Source organism: Dermacentor variabilis, chromosome 3 (genome assembly GCF_050947875.1).
Source record: "Dermacentor variabilis isolate Ectoservices chromosome 3, ASM5094787v1, whole genome shotgun sequence".
NCBI lineage: Eukaryota > Metazoa > Arthropoda > Arachnida > Ixodida > Ixodidae > Dermacentor > Dermacentor variabilis.
In genome coordinates this window covers 219,087,908-219,114,930 of record NC_134570.1, presented here as the reverse complement: position 1 = coordinate 219,114,930, position 27,023 = coordinate 219,087,908, and the positions used below count along the sequence as shown (strand labels likewise).

Here is a 27,023-nt window from a genome sequence, read left to right as displayed (position 1 = left end):
GTTCCGTTTGATGTTATTATTTTAATCGAAGTTATTATAGATATGACGAAAAAATGCGCATATGTCTTGGCTGGGTATTCTCAATACGCACTTTTTGAAGTGATAATCGTAAAGAAGGCGCTGTTATGGTGTCCATAAAAATATGTGGGGATGACAAACAGAGTAAGTGTTAGTTTTATTCATGCGAAGACCGTCACTCTATTTCCCAGGACAATACAGAGTACATTTTATGTGCAATGTATAGGCCACAGTATATGAAAGCCAAAACATTATTACATGATTTGCATACTTTTTTCACAAATACATGAATGACAAGTACTTAATTATTGCGGGGGATCTTAACATTGACATTGTGAATTAGACAAAAATATAATCGATGATTACCTCAATTTGCTTGCATAATTAGGACTGATCAGCGCATTTTATGAATGTACAAAAGAGGAATACTTATGTGGTAATATAAGAAAGTCATGCATGGACCACATAATAATTCGTTTACAAAACCAGCAATAGGTTTCGTGAGTTATCAAGCAAAAACTAGCCGTGCACTACCTTGCAACAGTTGCAATGATGTCTAGCCGTCATAGAACTGTTGTAGGCATTATACGAGGCTTTCTTTTAGATACCAGGAAACTAGACCAATTATTTTGTAATGTCATGATGCATTCACTGAAAGATAAGCAGCTTACTATTATCAGCAATCTCGAAGATCCAGTAAAAGCAGTGGAAGAATTCTATACAGACCTGTACAGTACCAAAAGTAGCCACGATACCTCAATTCGAAGTAGTAATGAACAGGTTGCAGAGCCTCCGTCTATAACTAGAGGTGAAGCTAGAAGGGCCTTGCAAGACATAAAATGGAGAAAAGCGGCAGGAGAAGATGGGATACCAGTATGTTTAATCAACAATGTAGGAGACATACCACTCGAAACACTGGCGGCCCTTTATACGAACTGTCTATCGACTTCAAGGGTACCAGTGAACTGGAAGAATGCCAACATTATTTAATTCAACAAAATAGGAGACGCAAGAAAATTGAAAAATGATAGGCCCATTAGCTTGTTTCCAGTATTATATAGAATATTCACCAAGATAATCTCCAATACAATAAGGGTAACACCAGACATCAGTCAACCAAGGGAACCGGCTGGTTTCTATTTAGACAATAGATCACATCCATGTCATCAATAAGGTGATCGAAAAATTCGCAGATTACAATCAACCTCTTCATATGGATTTCATAGATTACGAATGAGCATTGTATAAGTAGCGATGCGAGCAGTCATAGAGGAAATTACGCAATGAACAAGCACAGGACGCTTGCGTAAAGATCTTGGAAAGTATCTACAGAGAATGCACAGCTACCTTAATTCTACACAAGAAAAGTAGAAAGATAGCTATGAAGAAAGGGGACAGACAAGGAGACACAATCTGTCGAATGCTATTCAATACATGTTTGGAAGAAGTATTCAAGCAAATAAACTGGGAAGGCTTATGAGTAAGGATCAACGGCGAATACCACAGCCACCTTCGATTTGCAGGTGAAATTCTCTTCAGCTACACTGGGAACGACTTAAAACAAATGATTGAGGACCTTAACAGATAGAGTATAAAGGTGGGGTTGAAGACTAATATGCGGAAGAGAAATATAATGATCAATAGCAGGGCAAGGGAATAAGAGTTCAGGATCGTCAGTCAGCCTCTAGACTCTGTCAAGGAGTATGTTTACCTAAGTCAATGACTCACACGGTACCCTAATCATGAAAAGGAAATTTGCATTAGAATAAAAATGGGTTGGAGCGCATTCGGCAGTCATTATGAGATCCTGACTGGAAGCATAACATTATTGTTAAAAAGAGAGGTGTAGAATCAATGCATTCTACCGGTGCTGAAACATGGGGCAGAACCTTGTAGTCTTACAAAGAAGCTTTAGAACAAGTTAAGGACCACGCAGACAGCGATGGAACGAACATCGTTAGGCGTAACGTAAAGAGACAGGAAGAGAGCGGTGTGGATCAGAGAGGGAACAGGGACAGCCGATATTCTAATTGATAGTAATAGAATGAAATGGAGCTGGGCAGCTCATGTAACGCGTAGGTTAGATAACCGGCCGACCATTAGGGTTACAGAATCTGTTCCAAGAGAGGGGAAGCACAGTCGAGGCCGGCAGAAGGCTATGGGGGTGATGAAATTAAAAAAAAAATCGCAGGTGCTAGTTGGCATCGGTTGGCGCAGGGCAGGGGTAATTGGAGATAGCAGGGAGAGGCCTTCATCCTGAAGCGCACATAATATAGGCTGATGATGATGATCATGATGATGATGGTGAACTGGAGTTCCCTTTTACATTTGGATCATATCAGCTTATACAAAAGACTATTGAAATCTTTCGCAACGTCTACGAACAATAAACTAAATCCGTTGACACCAAAATAAGAAGCCCAGATAAGAAATGGAACACTCATGCGATAGTAGAGCTGTGCTGCGCGAAAGATAAAACATAGCGACAATGTAGGGAAAAACCTGATGATAAAGCGATATGGCATGATTATTGCGCAGTGTCAAATCAAGTAGCTCAAAAATGCGACAAGTGAAAAGATCCTTTTTCATACGTTTTCACCGAACAGATATGACGGAAAGAAGACGTGGCAGATCGCGAAATATCTAATGGGTAGGCAAAGAAAGGCTTGCATTCATGAAAACGTAAAGCAGAATTTTCCAATGGAAAACGTGAAGGTGGTTTGTGATAAATATAATTATGTGTTCTCAAATACAACACAATTGTTGCGAACCATAACTGTCATTAGTCCTGTAGAACATCAACCGAAATGAGCACGTGCGCACAGGACGTATCTGCCCCTCATATCAGCGGAAGCTCGATGGAGAATTACACGCAGAGTGAAACAGTTCAAACCACCAGGATACGGTGGGATTTGTCTCAGAGATTTGTGCATCAGCCTTAGTGTTTTTAAAGATGTTCTTCTGAACACAATTAACGGTATGTTTAACTGGTAATATAGCTGAAGAAAAATATCTATTGTCTGGGCTGCGTAGAAATTCGGCAAGAAAGGTGACTTAACAAATTATAGGCCCATTGTAATACCGTCGTCGATAGCACACATAATGAAAAAGCACGTTGCATGCGTTATGCAATCGTTCTGTGAAAAATACTCTTTCAACAATGCTGCCCAATTTGGCTTTACGAAAAAAAGGAATACGACAACACTTGATGAATTTTCTGATTATGTTTGCAATGAATAGAAAATATTCACGTTGTGCTAGCCCTATTTCTTGGTTTAGCGAAGGATTTCAACACGATAGATAAGTGTGAAAAATTTCTACTCAATATATTAAGCTCACTTGGTTTGCGTGGTCAGTTTAAAAAGTTTGTTGTTTATTATACAAAGAGGTTTCAGTGTGTAATGTTTTATGATAGATATGGAGATCTGATGAATATTACTTTCGTTGTATCTCAAGGGAGTACTTTCGGTCTACAGCTTTTTGACATTTGTGTCCGAATTGACTTTATTGAATAAGGAATAAAAAGTCGTTTAATAAGCTGACTATACAGCGCTCGCACTTGACGCCACTGAATATTGTAAAGGTATTCAAACATTTCAGACAGGTGTAGCTAAAGTAAATGACTGGTTCTCGCTAAGTTTTATGTTTTTAAAACCTTCACAAAAGAAAAGTGGCATGTTTTAAAAACCTCATCAAATTGTTTCTTTAACCCATCCACTATATCTACACTAATTCCATTGGTACCGATGTGATTGCAAAATCATGCAAATAGAACGAACTGTTCATAATCTCCGTGTCCGTTATGATCAAAACCTCACTTTGACGAACCACATTGTTGACCTCTCTAGAAAGAGTATGGTCATTGTGGCATGATTTATTGCGTTCAGGGAAAATCCCCACTTGACCTTAGACAAGTCATACACACACAATTAGTGAAACCTGTTTTAACATACAGTATTGCTGCAGATTGCAGTTGCTCCCAATGTAAGAAGCAAGCATTAAATCCTATCCTAAAATGACTCATGAACACTGTATCTTCCGGCACCAAACTACACTTGGTTGACGTCAAATATAAACACGATGACTTAGACGTCGTTAAGCTTTGTAATAATAATAATAATAGTTGGGGTTTTACGTGCCAAAACCACTTTCTGATTATGAGGCACGCCGTAGTGGAGGACTCCGGAAATTTTCACCACCTGGGGTTCTTTAACGTGCACCTAAATCTAAGCACACGGGTGTTTTCGCATTTCGCCCCCATCGAACTGCGGCCACCGTGGCCGGGATTCGATCCCGCGACCTCGTGCTCAGCAGCCCAACACCATAGCCACTGAGCAACCACGGCGGGTATTTAAGCTTTGTCAACTGTTTTATTTTGTTATGTTGACGCGGTGTTATTGTTCAAGTGAATATAAAATTTCTCTCAAAATATGTCTCATTGAGGAAACTAGAACGTTTTGTTAGAACGGGCCAATACTTACTCTCGTAAAAACATGCGCAAGTATATGTTTCAGCAACATTTATTGAAATTCTTGATGATAAATGGAAAGGTCATGACTAATATAAGAGATTGATGCACAAATATTGACACGTGTACTTATCTTTATTGGGCGACCGGGTTTGGCCGCCTGGCAAATGTTGTCGCGCGGCGCGGGGCGCGCCTGCATGTGTCCGAGGTTTCTGGAGGGTTGTCGGTGCTTCTGTCTGCTGTCTGCTGTCGCCGAACCTTGCGTTATCTGATTTAGTCGCCTGGCGCGAATGGTGTGGGACTTTGTGGAGGGCGCGCGGGTCCCGGCGGTTGGTCTGGAGCATTCAACGACTGCTGTGTGGGGGCCGACGCGCTTGACCCGCTGATCAGATTTTCGACGATCACCGAGTGTGTTCCCCGCTACCGTTATTATTTGAGTGTAGCCTGTTTTTGAGGCCACAAGCTCGCCCAATAAAACGCTCGTTTCGTTAATCACAGTTTTGCTGCCTTCTTAACCGTCACTACCACGTGACAATATATAGCATTGTGCATAGCCTGACTTGCTTCTTATGGATTATCTTGTGTTGCGAGTTTTATCGATGATGTCCCGTATGTTTAAACAAGAAATTCGTGTATATGAAGTTATTCACTTGAAAAGACCCTCCACATTTTGTCTGACAAGCCAACAAGCACAACATGGTTAGGCAGGCTGTAATTTTTGTATGTATATACAGATAAATATACTTCCATTTGCTTTGATTTGATTTGTGCGTGGTGTCTTGCATCGCTGGCAGTCTCGGCACGTCTTACCGTAACGATCAGGTATGGCTAGTAATACGTCTCCTGAATCCTCACAAACGCAGGGGAGAAGTCGGCATTGACTGATATTCGGCCACCACGAAGGGCGTCAAGGCACTCTGTCTGCAGTGCTGTAACAAGAAGATAGTTGGCACTGACTTGCGAGAAGTATTTATTTGCACGGACGTCGTCTTACCATGAAAACACAGGCATGGAGCGCCTAAATGTCCTTGACATAAAGGCTTCAATCCCTTCTAGGACATCGACAAGGCTTCTTAGCTGCGGGTCTGTTCGCAGCAGTACGACGAACTCGTCGGCATCGATTGTCCCTAGTAAGGAGTCCACGCCCTAGTCGTCTTGAGGTCAGAGGTGAATAGCAGTGCGGGAGAGGCAGTCATATAGGAGTGTTTTCGGCCGCGCTTTTATATTACGTTTATGTCGAGTTGCAGTCAGAGGTTCCACCGTGCTAGGCGTCCTCTTAGGTCCTGCATATTGGCTAGCCAACAGTGCATGATGGTCGCTTACAACACCTAATGGCCTTAACGGTAGAGGTGAAACTTCACTGTAGCACAAATTATGGCAAAAGATTCCTTTTGCATGATTGAATAAATGGTTTCTGCTTCTGGCAGCGACCGGCTAGGGTAAAATATTACCCTTTGAAATCCGTATTTCCTGTGGGCTAGGACGGCGCCGAGTCCTACATTGCTTGTGTCCGTATGAATTTCGGTGTCGGCATTTTCGTCCAAGTCGACGATACTAGTCGTGACTGTAGGCTCGTTTTATCTCTTCAAATGTCGCGATTTGCAGTGTTTCTTGCTTAAACTCCACGTCGGATTTCATGAGACTGGTCAGAAGCACGGCGATTCGCAGTGTTGCTGCCAAAGCGCATATAGTAGGTACACGGACCCAGTAACGTGCTCACTGCCTTTTTGTCCACAGGCTGCAGAAATTTAAAAATGGCAGCAGTTTTAAGCGGATTAGGAACGACTGCCGACTTTCTGATAACGTGACGTAGGAAAACGATGTTTTTCTAAGCAAATTGGCACTTCTCCGCCTTCAGGGTCAGCCCAGATCACTTGAAGACCTCTAGTAGTGTTGGAAAGCGATCAAGGTGAGCGTCAAATTTTGAGGCAAAAACTACAACGTCATGAAGGTAGACCGAACAGGTCTGCCATTTCAAGCCATCCAATACCGTGTCCATTACGCGGTGGAAAATTGGAAGTGCAGAGCAAAGGGCAATTAGCATGACCTTGAATGCATAGAGGCCGTATGGCACGATAAAGGCGGTCTCATCCACCGTGTTTGCTTAGTGGGTATGGTGTTGGACTGCTAAACACGAGGTCACGGGATCTAATCCCGGCCACGGTGGCCTCATTTTGATGGGGCGAAATGTCAAAACCGCCGTGTACTTAGATTTAGGTGTAGGTTAAAGAATCCGAGGTGGTTAAAATTTCCGTAGTCCCTCACTACGTAGTGCCTCATAATCAGATGATGGTTTTGTCATGTAAAACCCCATAATTTATTTAATTAATAAAGGTGGTCTTCTCTCTGTCCCTCCCATCAACTTTGATTCACCAGTACCCTTCTTCAGCTTCATCGACGAAAAATACTTTGCGTTGCAGAGTCGGTCCAGTGCATCGTCTATCCCGGGGAATGGGTATACGCGCTTCTTTGTGGCTTTGTTCAGGCGACGATGATGGACGCAGAAGCGCTGCGTTCTCTTTCACTAAGACGACAGGAGGCCGCTACGGGATATTCGACGGCTGCATGTTTAGGTGTAGCAGCGTTTCATCGACTTGTTGCTTTATGGCCACTCGCTCTCTTCTCGAAACCTGGAAGGGGCTTTGATGGAGTGGTCGAGTGAATTGATTGGTTTATATACGATGCTTAGCAACGGGTGCTTGTCCAATTCTTTATGACGACGGAAACCGGTTCTTAAATTGCTGGAGACCTTTAGCTGTTCTTGTTTATCAATGGGAAGCAAGGGATTAATATCGAAAATCTGCTCAGCAACACGCACAGCTGTTAGAGCTTCGGAGGAATCCGATAGAACTAGCGCATCACTGACTAATGTAAATTTTTCCATGCATGCGATCGTCAAGCTTTTGTTCAAGTGGTTATATTGCTGGCTGAAGTTCGGTACCATTACCTATGCCTTTCCTTGGCGCCAATGAACGATAGTCCTTTCAACACCACTTTCACAATCGAACAGCTGCTGTTGGTCGTTCTCGACAATGTCTTCGATGTTTACGGCTGTTTCTGCGGGGATGGATGTTATGAAGCTGGCGTGAGGTGGAATATTGACTTTATTTATACTTAGGGCACGATGACTGAGCGTTCTCTTCGGTAGTATCGCTTTATTTATGGACAGAGTTTTAGACTTGGACGACTCAGCCGTGTTGGGTCAGGTACTAGATGCCGAGAATTGCGTCGCCTGAGGTTTGTTGCCTGATGTCGCAGTATAAGTCCGGTCACGAACTTATACTGCGACAACGAACTCTTGCCGTGCAGATTTCGGTCCGTGTTATGAGGTATCCTCCAGTTGTCTGTATTTGAAGGTCTTTTAAGCAATCGTGGAATTTGCTCAACTTGGCGGCGAATGTTCCGCTGACGGCAGGGTACTCGGGTTCTTTGTTGACTAAAGCAGTGGCTTTTTGGCCATCGATCAACACATCAAGTCCTGTATTTCTTCGCCTTACGTGGAAATTAGGCTTTGGCCTCGGATCCCAGCTGCGTCGTGTTTTCATGTGGCTAGCATGTCGTATTCTCAGGTCTTCTTTTGTCGGCTTATTCATGACTTGGAGGTTTCGTTGTGATGGCTGCAGCGACAAAGATACGGACACCCGAGTTTCCTCGATCGAACACTTCCTTTTTTTATTGTATGTTCACGAGCAGCCCCGCCCGCCGCCCACTTCGGCCTCGTCTTCGCTGGTTGTCTTTTTGACGCATGACGTTTCACGCCACTGATTTGCCGCGGTAGACTCAACATCCTGCCGGGGCCGCAGTGTGGTTGTTTGCGTTGGAAGAGTACAACCGTTGAGCGGCTCGCTTAAGTTGCAGGCCGTTTGGGAAGGCCATTTCGAAATATCTCTCGCTGCCATCCCTGCTTGGAAACGCCTCGACAATTCTGTATAGATTCCAGTGCAACGCCAGCACGTTGTCTTTGACAGCCACCACGTCGCCTAAGCGCTGTCGAGACGAAGGCGGTGACTGGGAATGATGAGCTGAACGAAGGAGAAACAAATATTTTTTCCTCCGTAGTTTCGGGACAGTAGCTCGTCTGTTTACTTCACCCGCCTTCGCGAGTCACGCACGGTTGCACTAGGCAGCCAGCTGGTGTTTCATGCTGGTACACCAAATACGAGCTGGCCGGTTAGGAAGTGCAATGGCGTCAGCGCCTCTGCATCCTCGGTGTCATCGCAGAACTGTGTCAGAGTGCGGTATTTTACAATCGCTTCTACCTCAGCCAGTACTGTGAGCAGTTTTTCCTAGCTGAGGCTGTTTCGTGCAAGGCAAGGCTTCAGCGCATCCATGGAGCTCGTTCGGCGCTGAATTTCCGCCTGATGCTTTGAGCACTTGCGCAGTCGTGGACTCCCTTCCTGACCAGCAATCGCAGTTGTTTGGAACAGCTGCAGAATATCGCAGCATAATCTGAATAAAATTAGAGGGAATACCAGGCCTGGATGTAAAACAACGAAAGTCAAGGGTGAATGCTCACCCTGTCAAGTTCGAGGTTCCTTTTATCTGCACTGTTTGTGCCCCCACACAGGAGAAAACGGCTATAGACAGCTTCGTAGACTGTTGCGTAAAGGGGCAGTAAAGTAGGCCACAAAAGCCTATTCTCATGACGTCAAACGGTGACGTTTCTGCTACGCAGTCTTTCAATAAGCTGAAACCAGGACGAACCCTGGAAGCAACCGTCAACAGCTACACAGCAAGCACGGATGAAGCACCTTCTTAACGACTTATCTTCTCTTTAAGATCCTAAACCTTTATGAGAGGTCCAGAGGCGTAACTTGAACTGCAGAATGTAGAAGACCGGCGTGTGCTCCAGATACAAAGATCCGTGTGAACATGCCACTTGCTAAAGGGATTTGGTGTTTCAGTTTCTCTGGCCCATCGAGTTTCTGCAAGTGTCCTTCACCTCTAACCAACCCTTCCTGGTAATATCCGGCCGTAGGCTCAACACATTGAAACCTGACGGCAGCGGCTGGCACGCATGACGTCCGGTGACGTCGGCTTGGAAGGGGGTTTTCTCAATCAACTTAATTCAGTACTGCTCCGCGTGATTAATTTCCAGCGACGTCAGCGGTGTAGACAAGATTGTCTAGTTTCGGGAAAGGATGCAAATTAACCTCAAAATCCAGGCGGTTACTCTGAAAAGGCTGAAGAATTAGCTGTAGTTTTCGAGGCCCGGCAGTGGTGTCGGGGTATGTATGGCTTCCGGTGAGACTGCAGGTGGGCACCCGGACACTAGCTCGCTTTTCAGGTCATGCACCTTAAGCGCTGTGCAACGTACTGAAGGCCAGTTCCCTTCGGGTTCGGTCAGCCACTGACGTCCTGTCCACGACGTCGTTTCTCGTGTTGGAACTGCTTCTCCTGCTGCGCGTCTCGAAAGGCCTGCTGGGTTGTCTACACTCACTCAGTGCCGCTGAGTGTAGCCTTAAGTGAAATCCTGAACCTCATAAACATAGTTATTTACGGGGGTTCAATGCAGTTAGCGTCATCCCGATCCAATTCAACGCTATCGTTTAATCAGTGCAGAAGTTGACACATAATGACATCTCGGGATTTTTCGGGATGAAATGTCGTAATCTCACCGATAAAAGACACGCAAGAAGCTATAAACACGCTATGGAAATCGTCTTGAGCGGTTCAAGGCGACACTTGCTAGGAAGGAGCAGGACGGGAAAACTACCGTTGGTTAGTGGTTGGCATACAAACACTGCGAATCCATAAGTTTCCATAATCCATAAGTGAACAGATCTATTGTCGAGATCCCATGATCTTGCACTGCCGTGGAGAGGCAACGTGCCATTTAAACAGTACACAGGATGGGCAGTTCCGATACGCAGTTCTTCCACAACTCATCAGCGTCAGGTGGCAGAGGCTCGTCGAAATCTATGCCCTGCTGCCATAGCTTTGGAACATGGGTCGTGCCCTGACATCAAATGGTGCGGCGAAGCTCAATAGGTCTAATAGCGTGGCGTAGGCTTGTGAAACGGTTAGCTTTGTCGATGGTTGAGTTGAAATGTCTCAGAGAACGGCTTGCGTGGTGAGAATCATGTCATCTGATGAGTGGTTCCAAAACAGACCAAGCAGCTTGGACTTAGAGCTTTGCTCACTAATATTCTCAAGTGAGAAGCCGTCGTTCAAGAACTGGGTGCAGAGCAGGCGGAATTGGCACACAATTTTCTCGGTTCCAATCCTGCATCTGCAATAATGACATCCGCTTCCCGGTAAACCTCCAATGCCTCCTCTTCAGAAGACATACCTGCGACTAAGCCGTGCACGTAGAATGACGTTTGTAGGCGGGCTGCAATATGTACATGTGTTACCTTCCACGTTTTCAGGTGGTGCTGCAGGGTTGGTGACAGCAAGAACGAACTGGAAGACTCTCTGAAAGGGATCTGAGTCATGCGCGACTCGATGATTGTCAGTACGAGATTTTCACATATCGGTAGTCGGTCGATCCACTAGAAAAGGGAGGATCTCTGTCTTCCAGTCGGATGCATATCAGGAGGAAGGTCATTCGGATGCCAGCGGGGGGATGCATGTTCATGTACACTGCATGTTCATGTGCAAGAGGTTGGGACTAGGCTTGATGCCTTTATCAAGCATGTCGTTTAAACAAGATTCGACCTATCCATGCGAAGAGGCGTTTGACACGACACAGAACTTGCAGTTACGGCTTGTCGTCGTGCTATTGTATGATGAGAAATGTAGCAGACGCTATATACAAGTGGCACAGACGGCACTACTCTCTCCGCATGGCTTTAGGATTCTTAAATTACCCACTGATAGCGGCATTGTATTCCTGCAGAAATGCTTGGTGATATTTGAACCGCTGATGCTTAAGCTTGAGCCTGTCTCTGTTCCATTCCGGTTCTTACATGACGTGAGACCTGACGTCTTGACCATCGGCGGCACTACGTAGTGACCGTGTGCTTCTGGGTGTCGTGACCCTCGTGTCGGTTTGTTATAGCCAGGGCATCCAAGCACCAGTATGTCATGGGTTTCCAGGCCGCATTTCAGCGCGCTAGCAGTCGGAACAAGTCAGGAACAAGGCAGTTGCATTGGCATTATGGGGCGACAGAGAATGGCAGATGCTATCTAACAGTCCTTGCTTGACCCAACCAAATATAGTCCCTACTGCACATAGGCTGTCGTTGAAACGTTTGACGCAACCGGTCACTAACCTCCAATAATCGCCTGAGCCGATGAAACGCTTATCGTAGAGCGTTGAAGTGCGTCCTCTTGAGGTTCTTTAGCAAAGGCTAAATTGCACTCACGCATCATGTTAATAGCAATATGATCTGTGGCCGGGCCCTTCACGGCGCAGCCCTCTGGCAACTCCGTAGATTCAAGAGTGACATCAACCGACTCAATGCGGCCACAAAGTGTGACATTATCCGTTCGGTATCGGTAATGCCGGGGGGATATGCAGCTGTAGAATGTAAACACGTACAATTCATCATTTCCAGTACAAGGCAGATATAGCTGCGGCGACACGTATTTACGGCCAAAGGTCCGTTGGGTGCTGGTGCGAAGCAGCAGCCGTAATGGCACACGGCCATGGTTTCCGGTCGCCCACACTGTGGTTGTTTGAAGCAACATAGATGACGAGTGCCTGCTCCTTCCAGGAGGTGTTGTTATCTCCTTTTCTCGTTGTGTTAGCGCCTGTCGGTTTTTAGCTCCAACAGGAGTAGTTTATTGTGGACCGGATTCCTAGCCTTCCATAAATATCGCACAGTGCAGACCTGTGTCGTCTTGAGTATCGCTCACACTTGAGCCGCGCTGCTGTTTGGCAAGAGAAAGCAATGTGCCCCTGCTTACCACACTTAAAGCATTGAAATTTTTCCTCCGTTGATACTGTGCTCCGGAAATCACGCGTCACATGTCCTGTGATGCCACACTGGGGACATGTATTCTTTCCAGGCATTGAAGTGGCATATGGCGATGAAGACCGTGCTACTTGTGCTATGCCGGGCAGTTTATCAGGTAGTGTGAAGAGTACCGCTACCTTGCTGTTAGGTGGCGACTTCCCTTATGTGGGTTTCTGGCGTGTTGCTCTATTCTCATGCCCACTTTCCCCTTCAACTTGAACGAAGTTCACAATTGCCTTAAGTTGATTTTTTCTCGATTCAACTGCAAAGTCCGCGACGCCCAAGTCTGTCTTCGGGCGCTTACAGTACAGGATGGCCAAGTCATCTGGCAATGTGTGCATCAAAGCTGCGTGCAACAACCGCTGCGTACTCTGTATAGCGGTGTTTGCTTCGCAAATCCCATAGCCGGACGGTTCTTATGTGCCTTTCTGATTACTTGCGCAAGGGCGAACTTAAGACTACTCATTTCGGACAAGGAAGGCGGGTTTGCCGTTCTCGTGAAAAGATCTGCAGGCAGTTATGACAAATTTCCACAAGTCTAGGTTAAAACTAGCTAAGTTGAAACGGGCTACTTTGAACCTGCTCGAAGAGATAGATCTTCAAACCCTGCACAGACAAGTGGAAGGTATAAGGCTTGACTACATTGTTTTCCGCTAAGCTGCACAAGTACTTGTGCCCTCTACGAACAATAGTCAAAGAAAAAGGCCGCTGGGAGGCCATCCTCAGCAGAAACCTCATGCAGCATCTCAACAGCCCCACGCCTGAAGACTCCTACAAGGTTAAGTGTTACCGCAGATGTGACAGCGACGCTTTAACAAAAGTGACTTAGGTGCACATTTAAGCATTTCAGTACATATTGAAGAGCTCTTCTACTTTGTTCCACATGATGAACTTTTTCGCGCTGTCGGCGAACTAATCGACTTGTCTGGTGTAGGGCCTTTTCAAAACAATTGTGGCGTCTCCACAGAAGGGTTTTTGGAACTTTTAGGGTTTTACCTGTGTGAAACTCTTGTGAAATTTGAAGGGAACTTGTACATCAAGAAACGGGGCATCCGCATAAGTTCGCGTGTTGCGCCTACCCTGTGGGAAAACTACCTAGCTAGGTTTGACCGCCAGCTTCAAGCTCAGATTGAGGCCACAAACCTTGGTGATAAAATAGTGTTTAGATATGTCGACGATTTCTCAGTCCTGATAAGCCTTGACCGCAAATCAAGTCGTAGCAGTGCCGCTGGGGAAGTATTATAAATTTTTAAACACTGTTCAAAATGCTTAAATTTTACCCTTAAACAAGAGCAACAACAGAGTATTCAGCTTTTAGACTTACAAATGTCCTTTGACATGCTTGATAATGTGTGCTGGGCCTATATGCCGCGTTCTAAGAAGGCCATTTTACCGTTGTCCTCTTCACACTGGAAACTAATTAAGACAGGCCTAGCTATCACATGTTTGAGGTTAGCCCTTTGAAGTCATGCCAGCAAAACACAGCTGAAAATTTTCAGAACAAATAAGTTAGAACAGGCAGGCTTTCCATCAGCCCTTCTTCAAGCCCTGGGTGAATCGTCGTTGTTGAAGCGGCGGCACAAGGCGTGTGGGCAGGTGCAGGCGGCGCCCCTAAACAGAGGCCACAATAAGTAATGACCTTTGTACGCAAAATGGTACACAACCTGAAGAAGGTGGTGGCTAAACAGAACATTTGAATCGTTTCTCAGGCCCCTGCAAGTTCTACCAACTATATAGGCGCGTGGCGGATGCTCCGCGCAAAGTCGCCTGCACTACTAAGCACGAGTACCAACACGTGCGCTGTGCCACCAATGTGGTGTACTAGTTTCCGCCGCTGTGCGGCAGTGTTTACGTTGACCGAACTGGCCAATGTGTTAACGATAGACTGCAGCAGCATTTCCCCTTCTTGTAGGGTGCTAGCGGCGCCAATCTCCCAAGAAACACCAGGGAATGCAAAGTTTGCGACCCAAATCCAATGAAGTCATCATTATAGGATGGGGAGAATCTAGACTTGGACGAGAAATTATGGAAGCGTCACACATGCGCATACTTGGCCTATACACGTGTGTAAGTGAGCCTTCGGTGGCTGTCCTAGATAAAGAAACCCGGTTTTTGATTAACTATTGATAGTTGTTTCTTTTGCCCCTGAGTTTTTCCGTAGTCATCTAGGGTGCTTTCTGCCACATGTGTTTCATCTTGTTCTTCTGTATGTTAAGGCATGTGGCGCAGAGATGCGACCTTTCGCTGCTATGTGTTCTATGGTAATAAACCTCAGTTACGAGTTACCGCTCGTCCTGTCCACTTCTTCGCCTTACGTCCAATCTGAAGTCGCGGTTCTTTTCTTCTTTAAATCTGTATACGAGATGTCAAGGCTGTCCAACAGCCGGTCCTGAACTGGATCTGCTCATAGAAGTTCCCCAGCCTTGATACTTTTGTCGATGAATCGATCGGTTCAATGGCAAGCAAGCTATGTGGTGATCAATGAGGACAACTTTTCTACCATACCGGTTTGTGAGTGCCTTGGCGGCACCATTGTAGTTCGCTTCAGCCAGACGTATTCCTTGGATGGCCCGCTTGCAGCGCCGGCCAAGTGCATCTTCAAGTACTTAAACCTTTCACTGCAGCTGAGATAGGGGTGCGTGTCAATGGTTGCTTCACAGTGCTCCCAAAGCCTTTGCCACTCACGGTTCGCACCAGTAAAGACGTGTACTTGAAGCTTCCGCAAGGCGACTCGTAGGTCCGGCGCTCGCGGCCCGCTGTGATAGAAGAGGTTTGACCGATGATCTCCGAGTTATCACCTCCCATGGTATAGCTAGATTCGTCCTCATCCCTGGGATGAAACGACTGGTTCTGTTCGATGACGGCAAGACCGGCCCATGCAACTGTGTTCTACGTGTGCCGAAGCCTACCCACCCACTAGTGATCTTCTCGTGGTAATCATTGCGCCCATAATTTCTTCGTCAAACTCCTCGCCGTCAAAGAGGTCGGCGATCTGTTTGTGGAATTCGGTGAAAGCTGAGTCCTTGCCGCGAAGCCCGTTGAAGCCCGTCGTCCTTCGTCGCGTAGGTCGGAGGACGACGGTAGAGAGCCTTGCAGGAGGACCTGACTGCATATAGAGAGGAGTCGGGTAGCGAAACCACGAAGGAGGCCTTGCTGCCTGTGCAACTTCTCCATCATCGGTACAGTATTGGTGTGAAAGATGCCGGGTTTCGACACCGATAATGTAGCGACTGAGAAGAGATTAATACCTTTGTTGCCCCAATTGTACGATTCCTCTTTTTTTATTAGGTGTTAACGAGCAGCCCGACTCGCCACCCACTTCGGCCTCGTCTTCCATGGTTGTATCGTGCGACGCATGGCGTTTCCCGCCACTTGTTTCTCACACTAGACTCAACAATGGAGGCGTGTTACAACATCATCAAGATACATCATGAAGCATCACCGTCAGCACCGGATGCTCTTCCGCATTTCGACGTAAATTAACCGCACCACCATCAGTTGCTGCTTTTAGCTTTCCCGTAAGGGCTGAAGGAGTGGCCACGGAATGGGTAAGCACGGTCGGCGCTGCGGCGATAATTAGCGGTCTCGAGATGGCGAACGGGGCGGTCGTTAAGGGCTGCAGTGGGCGGCGGCAAGGCAGTCAGCGATATAACCAGGCCGTTCACCTTGCTGTGGGCACGGTGAGTTTAAGGCAAACCCTTACTGTCCAAGTCGCAGTATGAACATCGGTGGTAGAACATGGTCGGCATTTCCACAGAGATAGCAATCCCGGTGGTGATCTGCAGCGTTCCATGTATCTGTCTTCCTTTGGTAGTTGCGCTATGTGACGGGCGGGCAAGCTGGTGGCTGCGGCGGATGACGCAATTGCGGTTCTGCGGGATCCTGGCGCGGGTGCGGAGAGAGACATTGAAGGCAGGCAACGGTGGCGTAAGTCATCACTTTCTGCTGGCGTTGCTGTGATGCGGGAAATAGTAGCACCTTCAGTGAGCGTTCAAGTTCTTCCTTCAGTATGTCAGCGATCGAGACCACTTGACGCAGAGACGAAAGGAGCATTTTAATACGAAAGCATTAGTTCCCCATGAAGTGGAAAATACGGCGAGCATGCGGCGTTAACATACGATGGCAAGAAGACCCACGTGAGCAGGTGAGCACGTCACAGTCTCGTTGCTGAACCCGGTGGCTCGAAATGCGAAATCCCACTGTGCACAGCTGCACCCAATTCAAAATTGTATTGACAGATGTTCAAAACCGACCTGGCCTCCCCAAAAATTTCGGTGACCCCCTCTCTGAATTGCCTTTGCACAATTCAAGCGCATGACGAGTGAAAAGTATCGCGCCGAAGAATCGGAATAATTACGCATTCAATGCACCTAAGGAGCCTTGGGTGCATTGTAAATGTAAATTTTTTACGAAGTTCTTGGCGCCCTACGGCCCTGTCGTTTTCTCGGAGTTCTTTGGAGACAAGTGCTTGGATTTTTACTTCGGCGTAAGCACTTGGCGGTGATATTGCTTATTACGCATCACTAGCATGTTCCAGATGGTCATGGCTCACATTCAGAATTCTTTAACTGTGTGAAGGGGTTGCTAATAAACCACTAAAAAATTTCTTGCTTGACTCCCAGCATTAGAAAAAAAGAACATTCTTTTCCACAGACATTCCGCTTTGTACGTTGGTGTAGATAGGTCAGTTCTTCCATGTAGTTGGCACCGCAGTTTGGAGACGCCCTCGGGCTTCTAGCAGAGATTCTGCCCTTGCGCACGACGCCCGCAAAGGTCTACAGGAAGCTGTTGGGAAACAGGTTCCATGTAGTTCTGTAACTTTTGGTTCTGTAACTGGGTAATCGCGGCATCTTTCAAGGTTGAGTAAGGTACACATGGCACAACATGTCCTAGCAGTTCCAGTTCAACATCGCGATCCTTTCGTATGTCTCCCGCCAGTTTTCGAGGTCTGTGGTCAATAACCCGCGAAAGTTCTGTGGCTCCCAGGATTGTTAACAGCAGGAAGACCGCAGACACGGCTGCTGTCATTTCGGCTATTGGCTTGGCCTTGGTCTTCTTTAATATCTCCGGAAGAAATTTTTACTCCAGCGGTAATCTATGCCGCCTGCGACTTGCTCGATAGTCCGTGGCAACGTTGACGATGTCCTTACGCCTTTAGTTTGCAGGCAGTTTCCCTTAGATATCGAAGCAACTCCACGAATGTCACGTAGTTGGGTCAGTGAAAACACAGCAGATCAGGCACGTACCCGGGATTTTTTTTTCGGGGGGGGGGGGCAACTCAAGGTAACTTTTTTATGCAAATGAGGGGGGTACCTTTAGTAGTACAAATGTGAATAACGCCCACCATTCACCATAAAAACGCTTAAACCCAGAAAAGAAAAATGAAATAAGGTGTATTTTACATGTACGCCTGTGCGATATCCCTCTCCTTTACTTGGAAAACAAAGAACCACGTCAAATGGTCTCGCGCAGGGAAGAAGCGCAGAAGGAACACTGCCAAGAACAAGTAAAAATGCAAAAGTGTAAAATAAGGATTACTTTAGTAGAATAGAACTGAAGAAAACAGCAGCTGGCAAGAAAGGCACACGCAACGCGTGGAGTTAGGTTGCTCCACCAGCCAATCACCGAAGCAAACAAATCGTCGTGATGCGGCCTTTTCAAGATGGCGTCGTACTTGATAGCTCTAGAGCGTCTGCTGTTCTTGAAGAGTCTTTTCATCGGTAGAAGCAATCAGGTGTGCAACCGACATGGACAAAATGAATGGAGTCTTCAAAAGTCTGCGGTGCAGTTCATTTCAGGGCTGCACCACTTTTACTCATGAAACTTCACAACAAACTGAAGTGAAACCTCACAAAAAATAGTTGTAACGAAGCAAGCATGTTATTTCAGTTCAATAAAGAATTAGCTATTCGCCATTCCAGTATAATATGCGAGGAAAAATTACGTATTAAAAATATTATTTTTGTAGTTACTGCCTTATTTGGGTAACAGGAAAAGTTTGAAGTACCAATTATTTGCCGCCTCGCGGCGGAACAGTGTATGGCGGTTACGAGGGCGTGGGCGGGGCGTCATTGCAGACTTAAGTTGTATCTGCGTATAGTAGCGTTTCTTCAATTAGCTCTCGAAGAATTATACAGAAATATATCTTTGCGGAGCAATGGCTGTTCTTTTGGATCCCGCGTTTACTGCTCTAACACGTGCCACAACCGACTCGTATTGTTATTTGGGAAGTTACGTAACGATGCGTGGCCGCCAGTCGCGTAAAACCGAATATGGCGCACGAAGCTGAGATTCTAGACATACTGCGCCCACCGCCGAAGGTTGGAAAACACACCTATTAGCACAGTAGGGAAGTGGCTACGTCAGGCCGCTCTAACAATAACTGTAGAAGCGTCATTCTGAACACACGGAATTGTGCTCTAGTTCCGGCGGCGTTTTCTCTGTTTCCTTTTTAAATAAAGAGATGTTGATCAATAAATATTTCCGTAAACAACGGCTAAATTTCTTAATTTTAGTTTTTCGTTCCAGTTTGGCTGTTGTCTCGGCCGTCTCGCTTAGTAGATCGCTTAATTTCTCTACTCTTTGAGACTCTTGTTTCCAGTTTCCAATTTTGCATGAAAAGTGCTCTACAATCAGGGAAAAACCAGACCAGTGAACCGGTGACATTCATATTGCCTATGAGCTTATGGGTTATTACAGGGTTTGATGATGGCGGCTGTCTCGCATTATTTTATTTTCCACCTTATCTAACCCATACCACGGATATATGGTTCCGAGGATCTGTGAGCGTCGAGGCGAGCCGTCACTCGAGAAAATAATGAAACAAAAAGAATAGTCAATCGCACTTTGCATTTTCTCTGGCCGCAACTTGTTTCACGTGCATACAGACCAGCTGACCACGAATTGAATCCCTTTCCTGGTCCCTGGATGAGTCTAGAAGATGAAGGTTGAACTAACGAAGCAACAACGATGCGCGTGACCGTTCAATAGGCGGTGACAACTGAATGCATATTGAGTTAATCGTGCGGGCACCGAATTGATGAGGAAACTGGCTTCACATTCCAAGAGAAGCGGATAACTACGGCCATCCAAAAGGAGTCAATAAGGCAACAAAATTTTGACCGCCGAATAGCTGTCAAGTCTCAACATTGATTTGGCGGCGCTTTAGGAATGTGTCTGTGAAGTGGTGGCGTGGGCGGAGAGGGGGGGGATGCTTCTAATTTCGGGGGGGGGGGGCGGACCCCCCCGGGCCCCCCCTTGGGTACGTGCCTGCAGCAGATGATACAGTTAACTACGAAACAAACTCTATTGGATGAACCTATGACGAGAAAAGCGGCTTACACTCAAACCACAGCGGCAGCAGCGACAGTCGGCAATCGTCTAAAATCTGATGTGCGGGTGAAGTGCGTCGGCATCTACACATAAGTCGTCAAATGTTCCAATGTAATTGCCCGTACCCGTGTGCCTACAAGAAAGTACTACAGAATTCGTGTGAAGCATACAATCTGGTGACACAAAGTTCGGCGCGAACAAACACAACAGAAAGAATCAGCGATGACATTCATGTAGGTTCCAAGTAATGTCGGCGTGTATTGTGCCGTCAGCGATTTAAATGTAGTATTTTTGTGTGTGAACACTGGCATGTTTACTTGTGGGGCCAACAGTTCACTCTGCGAACTGATCACCAAGCTCTAGTCGCATTGCTATCTTCAAAGGGTCCAGGACAGCGACTATTAAGAATTTCAAGGTGGAGCGCAAGATTGCTATATTACAATTTCATCATTGAGTAGAGTAAGGGTGACCAAACTGTCATTGTGGACGCATTGTCTCGCTTACCTGTCCCTCCCGAAAGTGAACCAGCACTAGATAAGGAAATAGTGTCTTTGGTTTCATATTGTATCACAAAAGAAGAATTGAAAGCAGCTACACAAGCAAATCCAGTGTGCCAAACATTAAAAGACAAAATAGTACAAGGATAGAGAACCGCGGCGGACCTTCCGCCAAAGTTACAGGCATATGCTGCTGCACAGTCGAAATTGTCTTGCGTGGATAATCTGCTTCTCCGAGGTGAACGTATCGTTCCTCCTGCTTCCTTGCGTCAGACACTCCTGTCTATTGCTTATGAAAGTCACTTAGGCATTACGAAAACAAAGTCCAGCTTGAGAGGCCTCTAGTGGTGGTCTCAAATGGATACGCAAGTTGAGGAACTTATTGGAAACTGCTTTGTGTGCCAACAAGCAGATAAATCTGCCAAACCATCTTTTGCTCCATTATAACCTGTCGGATGGCCGTTGAGGCCATGGGAAAAGTTAGCCATAGACATATTAGGCCCTCTTGATCGTGCTACACAGTATGCACCTTTTGCTTTGGTCATGGTTGAGTATCATTCCAAGTGGCCCGAAGTTGCTTTTATGCCTTCCGTCACATCCGAGCCCCATCATGCGCACTTTCATTTCCATATTAAGTAGAGAAGGATTTCTTGATGCTATTGTGTCCGACAACGGACCACAGTTTGTTTCTGCGCAGTTCGAAAACTTCCTCAAGGAAAGATGCATTAAGCATTTCTTGTCTTCCCTTTACTACCCACAGTCCAATGGCCAGGTAGAAAGATTTAACTCTGTCCTTACGCAGTTCATACAGATCGCTATTTTGTAACAGCGAGACGTCAGGCGTGGGTTTTTGAATACTCAGCAATTTACAGGTTTACTCCACATATGACTACTGGTGTGTCTCCAGCTATCCCGTTCCGTAGTCGGCAACCACGAACTCGTCTGGACGTCGCAAACATGCCTCCAATTCATCGTGAATTTGTTTCTCCAAAGTTGCGCCAAGGAATGCAGAGTGGAGTACGTCAAAAACAGGAAAATACTAAAAAGTATGTGGATCATTGTCGCGCAACAAGATGTCCTCAGTTTCAGCCAGGCGCTCTCGTTAGGGTACGTACTTCACGGAAATCTGGTCCTAAATACTCCGGTCTGTTCAAGAGTTATAGCAAAGTAGGTCGAAGTACTCTCCGGCTTGAAAATGGCGAGCGTTGGAATGCTTCTAAACTGGTGAAGTACTCTGTACGTCAGCGTGAAACAACAAATGGAAGAAGTCATTTCGATGACGACACATCCTTTGACGATAGTTTTCCACCTTTTGTTCCAGTTCCTAATAGCACCCGTTTTCCTGCGGCAGCCACAACTTTGCAAACGCCTGTTTCACCACCGTCATCGGGTTCACCTGTGCAGAAAAGTATCCTGAACGTCCGTGCGACACTCCTCCCCAAGATATTGCCCCTGAAGGCACTCAGGACACCGACACACCTTCCAGTCTTTGTACTAGTAACACTTCCGCTGTTCCTCCTCTAAAACCTGAACCAGTCCTGCATAGGCCTACACGTGAAAGACAACCTCCCCTACGGTTAAGGATTGTGATTCCAAGTAGTGTTCTGCCTTGGTTTATTATCTACACATGTTTCAACTTTCCCATTCCAATTCGGATCTTAACGCCAAAAGTCTTTCCTTATATGTTTGTTAGGTATATAGTGCATAAGTAGTATCCTTCAAATTCGGGAACTTCTGGCAGCATAAAGGGTGCAATGCGCACACTGTACTTACTCCTATACTGCACATTTATCAGTATATCCTTGTGGTAGGAACGCTTTCCCTGATTTCTCAGCATCCCCGTAGAAGGGATACCATGCGTTTCTTGTGCCTTACATTTCTTGCAGCATAAGCCTGTAGTAGACACATTTTCACTACGGTAATAGCCGCCATACGAATTAGTCTTTCATGCCAAAAGAGTTCTGAACTTTATTGAGGTTTTAGCATCCTCAAGGGGGGACTATCCCAACTACTTGAGAGTGTAAAGTGCTTTATAGGCACAGTCTCCAATCCACAACAGCCACAGAGCTGTCTCGAGTCAGTCTCAGGGCGAATGAGCCACACATCAGTGCTGTCCCAGGGGGCACACAGATGTTCGCAATGTCTTTTTGTGCTCTATGAACTTTTTCATGTGTGATCTGTGTGTGCAAGTGTGCATCTCGTCGTCATGTGTACTGAAACTCTTCAGGACTGTAGTGCAATCATGTTTATTTTCGGCATTCATGTTGTGTATTTCTCTTAAAATGGGGAAGTCAAAGATGTCCGCTTAAAGAAACAGTCTGTGATCGGTACATGTGCCTGAATTTTCTATTATATAAAGATGTCTTCACCACACATGCGTGTTAGTGCTAACATGTACTCTTTACTCAACGCAATACAAATCAATAAAATGACGTAGTGAGACGCATTTTCATTGCGATTATTTTTCCAATTGGCCAACGCCAAGTAAAATGTGCAAATGATACATGTTTTTAATTGATACTAGTAGAAATCCTATTCATTGTACAAGGATAAATGATAATGTCCAAAACTTACATTGGGAAATCTTCATTGTGTAACGCTGAGGCTTCTGTGTTCTTCTGTGACTCATAACGTGCTTTTGTTAAGAGGAGAGCGAGTATCACTTTTTCCTCTCAAGGGAGAGGTGATGTGGTATCCAGTGTTGCCTTCCAGTTTCAGTTTCAAATCGTTTACGTCAGGGCTACACTCAAGGCCTAACGCTGTAAGTTGCCTGGTGCGTTTCCCCTCGCTGAAATAAATTAATTCTTGGCCTGGTCCCCGACTTGAGCAGTGCAGCTCTTATTGCGGCGCTGCGCGCACCGCCCGTTTAGGCCTCAAGCCGTAGATCCTCCATCCGGCTGGCCCGTCGGAGCTATAACAACATTCTTTTACGAAAAAATACATATTTTACTTGTCTTCACAGTGCCTAGTTTCAAGAATTCGTTTTCAGCATCTGTGGCAATGACTATGCAGTTATTATTAATGTATTTGATCACTCGAAAAATTATATCAGGAGGAGGCTGAGCTGGAACGCGACCCCACTTCCCTCTCGTATGAAATTTCTGGCTACGCCGCTGCTCATAATGTATACTATTAACGTTCCCTATAAATTCACGGCTCGAAAATTTGGAATAGAGTACCAAAGCTCATTACAACACTTCAAAATCATCCACGCATAGAGTTTTAAATGCCATCACGACATCTAATTAGCAATATTCATTATGTATAGGAGAGTACTATTAGTCCGTGCTGCTTTGGACTGCAATTTAGTATACTTTTGTGTTATAAACAGTTGTGTCTGGAGGTCCGTCTGAAGAAAGGGTGAGTCATTGGTGAGCGTGTTGCTATAGAATGCCACCCCTGATTCATCGCCTTTTTTTCTAGAAGGTGCTGGAGACGAAGCCAGCATGACTTCAAGACCATTGAAAAGCAATTATGCGTCGCTTCTTCGTCTACTCGACGACGCAAAGCTGGCGAAAGAGGAGAGTTCTGGGACCCCAAGCTGTTAGGGGTCGTCGGTCATGTGGGTCTCGAAATAACAACGTCGGTCTTTGTGTGCTTCCCGTGAAGCACCAGTAACCGTCCAGACTACCTTTGGACACGGTGCCGACTATTGACAGGCAGACAGAGAACCCACCTTCAAAGTGATGAAGTCGAGAATCAATGGCAAGATGAAAATCGCTGCAAGTTGGCCGTTGAGGAGAGCCCACTAATTGCGGGAGAAAGCCTACGCTGACGACTTCGATGGGAACAGCGTCAACCCAAGTTTCACAAACGACTGTCTGTAATTACGTCAAGGGCGGGTCGAAGGTTGCACGCCAAAGGTGGTGTCCGGCAACAAGGTGTGACACCATGGTTAGAATTTTGCAGACTGTACGACAGTTATAATTGGCTGAGAAGAAGCACATTGAATTTCCACGACGAGCTAAAGGGGCAAATCAACTGCTTATGCAACGGATCTTGGGTGTTGTGGAGCTGCTCAGACATGTAAAGACTTGGACGTACAGCGCTGGACATGCAATGTGCTCCAAGAATCCCGGAGCCCTCCTTCTAGACCATCATCATATAAATTAGTTCATAAAACGTGTTTTTTCATCTATCAACCATCGCTTTGGACCTCTCTTTTACCCGGCACCAGGCACGGCCGCAGCCCTAGAACCTTTCTGGCCACTCGGATCCTCAACTTCAAAACAGAATCCCGAACTGGCCACCTAGGCTAAGGATCACCTGGCTAAGGATCCAGCTGATACTGCCAACCATATCGTAATACACTATGTCGGAATAGAAATTTCTTCTTCTCCTACCTCGCCACGGCGCAGTGCAGGGCCCGACGAGTTTGCCGTTAACTATGACCAGGTCGCTACATCTCGCCCACTGACGCGCATGAGATGGGCCGACCTGGGGCCGGTTCCTTACTCCTTTCGCCAACTGGCCTATTATCGCCGCAAAGAGCGCCAGAGAAAACTGGCAACACGCAAGGAAACCATAGCGATCAGAAGTTATTCCAATAAGAAATTGAATTTATGCCTTGATCATACACAATAAGTGCTGGCTGACAAACAATAAACAAAATGTACATATCCGCACAATTTCAACGAAAAAATATAGTGACTCGCCATGCTGGTGCTGCGAAAGCAGATGTGTTGAAAACCACGACTGTTACGAGAGGGGGGGAGGGCATGCAACGTTTGATTGCTCAATTCCTCCTCCGGGGCATTATTCAGCCACAGGAGGATGTGCATGTGTAGACTTCCACTTTACTAGAATGTCACGACAATAGTACCAGCGGCGGCAAGCCGCCGCTGTTCATATTGCCGTTCCGTTTCTCTTATTCCCTCCTGGTATTCGCCCTGGTCCTCGTGAGCCCTAACTATGCGTTTTCTACACATAGTGGTGCACTAATAACATGAAATCAGTTGTTAGGCTGGTCCTCTTATGTATGGAAAGCTAGAAAGGTCTCTCCCTACGCCGCAATCTGCCGTTACCGCGGCAGCTGCGGCAGCTGTAATCTATACCGCGAAAGCTTTTGGCAAGGGCTACGTGCTTCGAATTTTCACCGGGAGCTTATCATTATTTAAAAATTAAACTGTGAAGTTTTTCTGCAAAAACCATGATCCGATTATTAGGCATGCTGATTATGAGGAGTCCGGAAATTCCGGACTCGTAGGGTTCTTTGACGTGCACCTGAATTTAAGTGTCGAGGCTGAGTGCTGTGAAGGTTACTGCAAAGTCATTTTCATCGAATAATGGTTCCGTCTCAGCTGGTCCGTAGTCCACTCATGGTTACTTTAATATATCGTTCACCGTAACAATGAAGACCAGAGAAAACACGTAACATGTCAGCCCTTCGTAGCCCGTACGTAATGTTACGCTTTGCATTTTTCCCCAGAAAATGACAAACTAGCGTATATATTATGTTGCTTACCGACGAGTAATATTCGTTGAGCTCCGTGTCACTCCGGATCCACAGCGGAAAACCAGCGTTGACCTTCATTTCTCGAAGCTGAACAAGAAGACGAAAACATCAATGCATGAGTAAGCTGTACTTATTAGCAAAATACGTTACCATCATGGCGCCTACGATGGCTCACGTAAGCATAAGTCCTCTTTTGACAATTTTCTTTCCCTTCTCTGCAAATTGGCGTCTCATTTCGCACTGGAGTGTTCAAATATTTGCCGCTTGGTACATAGACGAAGGCATACGTCAGTAAGCACGCTCGTTAATCGACCCACTCAGACTGAGTGACTCACTCAGGTTGAGTCTGAGTCTGACTCAATCTTTGATTAGTCTGAGTAAGCCTGCGGAGGGAAATTCTTGCGAGGGTAATTCCATAGGAGCATGCCAAAGTAAATTGTGGTGAGCCAACGTCTGAGTGAGATTGTCACAGTAAATTTTGGTTACGGGAGTAAGAGTAAGGGGTATGGGGTCATAAACACAATGCCTATTTTGGGAGTGAGTCTTGGTGGCTTCCGTTTATTTTACCCACCTGCTTACCAAAGCAAGCGCTGTGCGCGCCTCTCTTCTACCTTCGACTAGCACTTCACCTCATCTTGCCTGAGGAGCGACAGCGACAAGTGCCGTTCGGGCCGAAGTAAATGCGAGAGAAGGCGAGACACTTATGTCGACGTGGCGTGCTGGCGGAGAACTGAAGACGGAAACGTTGCCCCGCAAAAGACGAGTGCGTTTCCCGGCAAAACGAAACAAGAGCGCGATAGTTTACTGTGTTCATTTTCTTTCCGCAGGCGCAATTTCTTAAGTTTCATTCAATCAGCACTTTGTGTTTAGACCGTCAAGGCGATACACTAAATTTAGATTATTTCCCTAAAGCTGCACTATCTCAAAGATCACAGGTCAGACTACTTAAAACTAGTGTTAAAGGAGACGACAAGAGACTTCATAGATAACCCGTAAAAGATAACCCGTAAACCACATTTAACAGGGATAAGCAGGCTAGTTGGTGGTCGTTATTGGAATGCATCATGTAACCGCACAAAAACAAGGAACAAAGAAGGAACACACAAGACAGGCGCGGATCCGCGCCTGTCTTGTGTGTTCCTTTTTTGTCCCTTGTTTTTGTGCGGTTACATGATGCATTCCAACAATTCCGTAAAAAACGTATGGCAGGATGCACGATGAGCAGAATGAATGGTGCTCCTGAAGAAGAAATTTTGCAAGCCGTGTGCAGCAGCTTCTGCACGTGTAAATTTGTGATGGCGGTCCAGAATGAACGATGAAATGAGAATCGTGAGCCCACGGCAATCTCT

The 27,023-nt window shown here is 46.1% G+C and overlaps 1 protein-coding gene across 1 annotated transcript in view; it reads right to left on the bottom strand.

Moving 5' to 3' along the window:
• Nucleotides 1-27,023, bottom strand: part of LOC142575026 (neprilysin-1-like) — a 278,838-nt gene that overhangs the window by 49,447 nt on the left and 202,368 nt on the right. Inside the window, exon 6 of the mRNA XM_075683998.1 lies at nucleotides 25,684-25,761. Coding sequence (XP_075540113.1) covers nucleotides 25,684-25,761 — 78 coding nt within the window. The remainder of the gene's footprint in view (nucleotides 1-25,683; nucleotides 25,762-27,023) is intronic.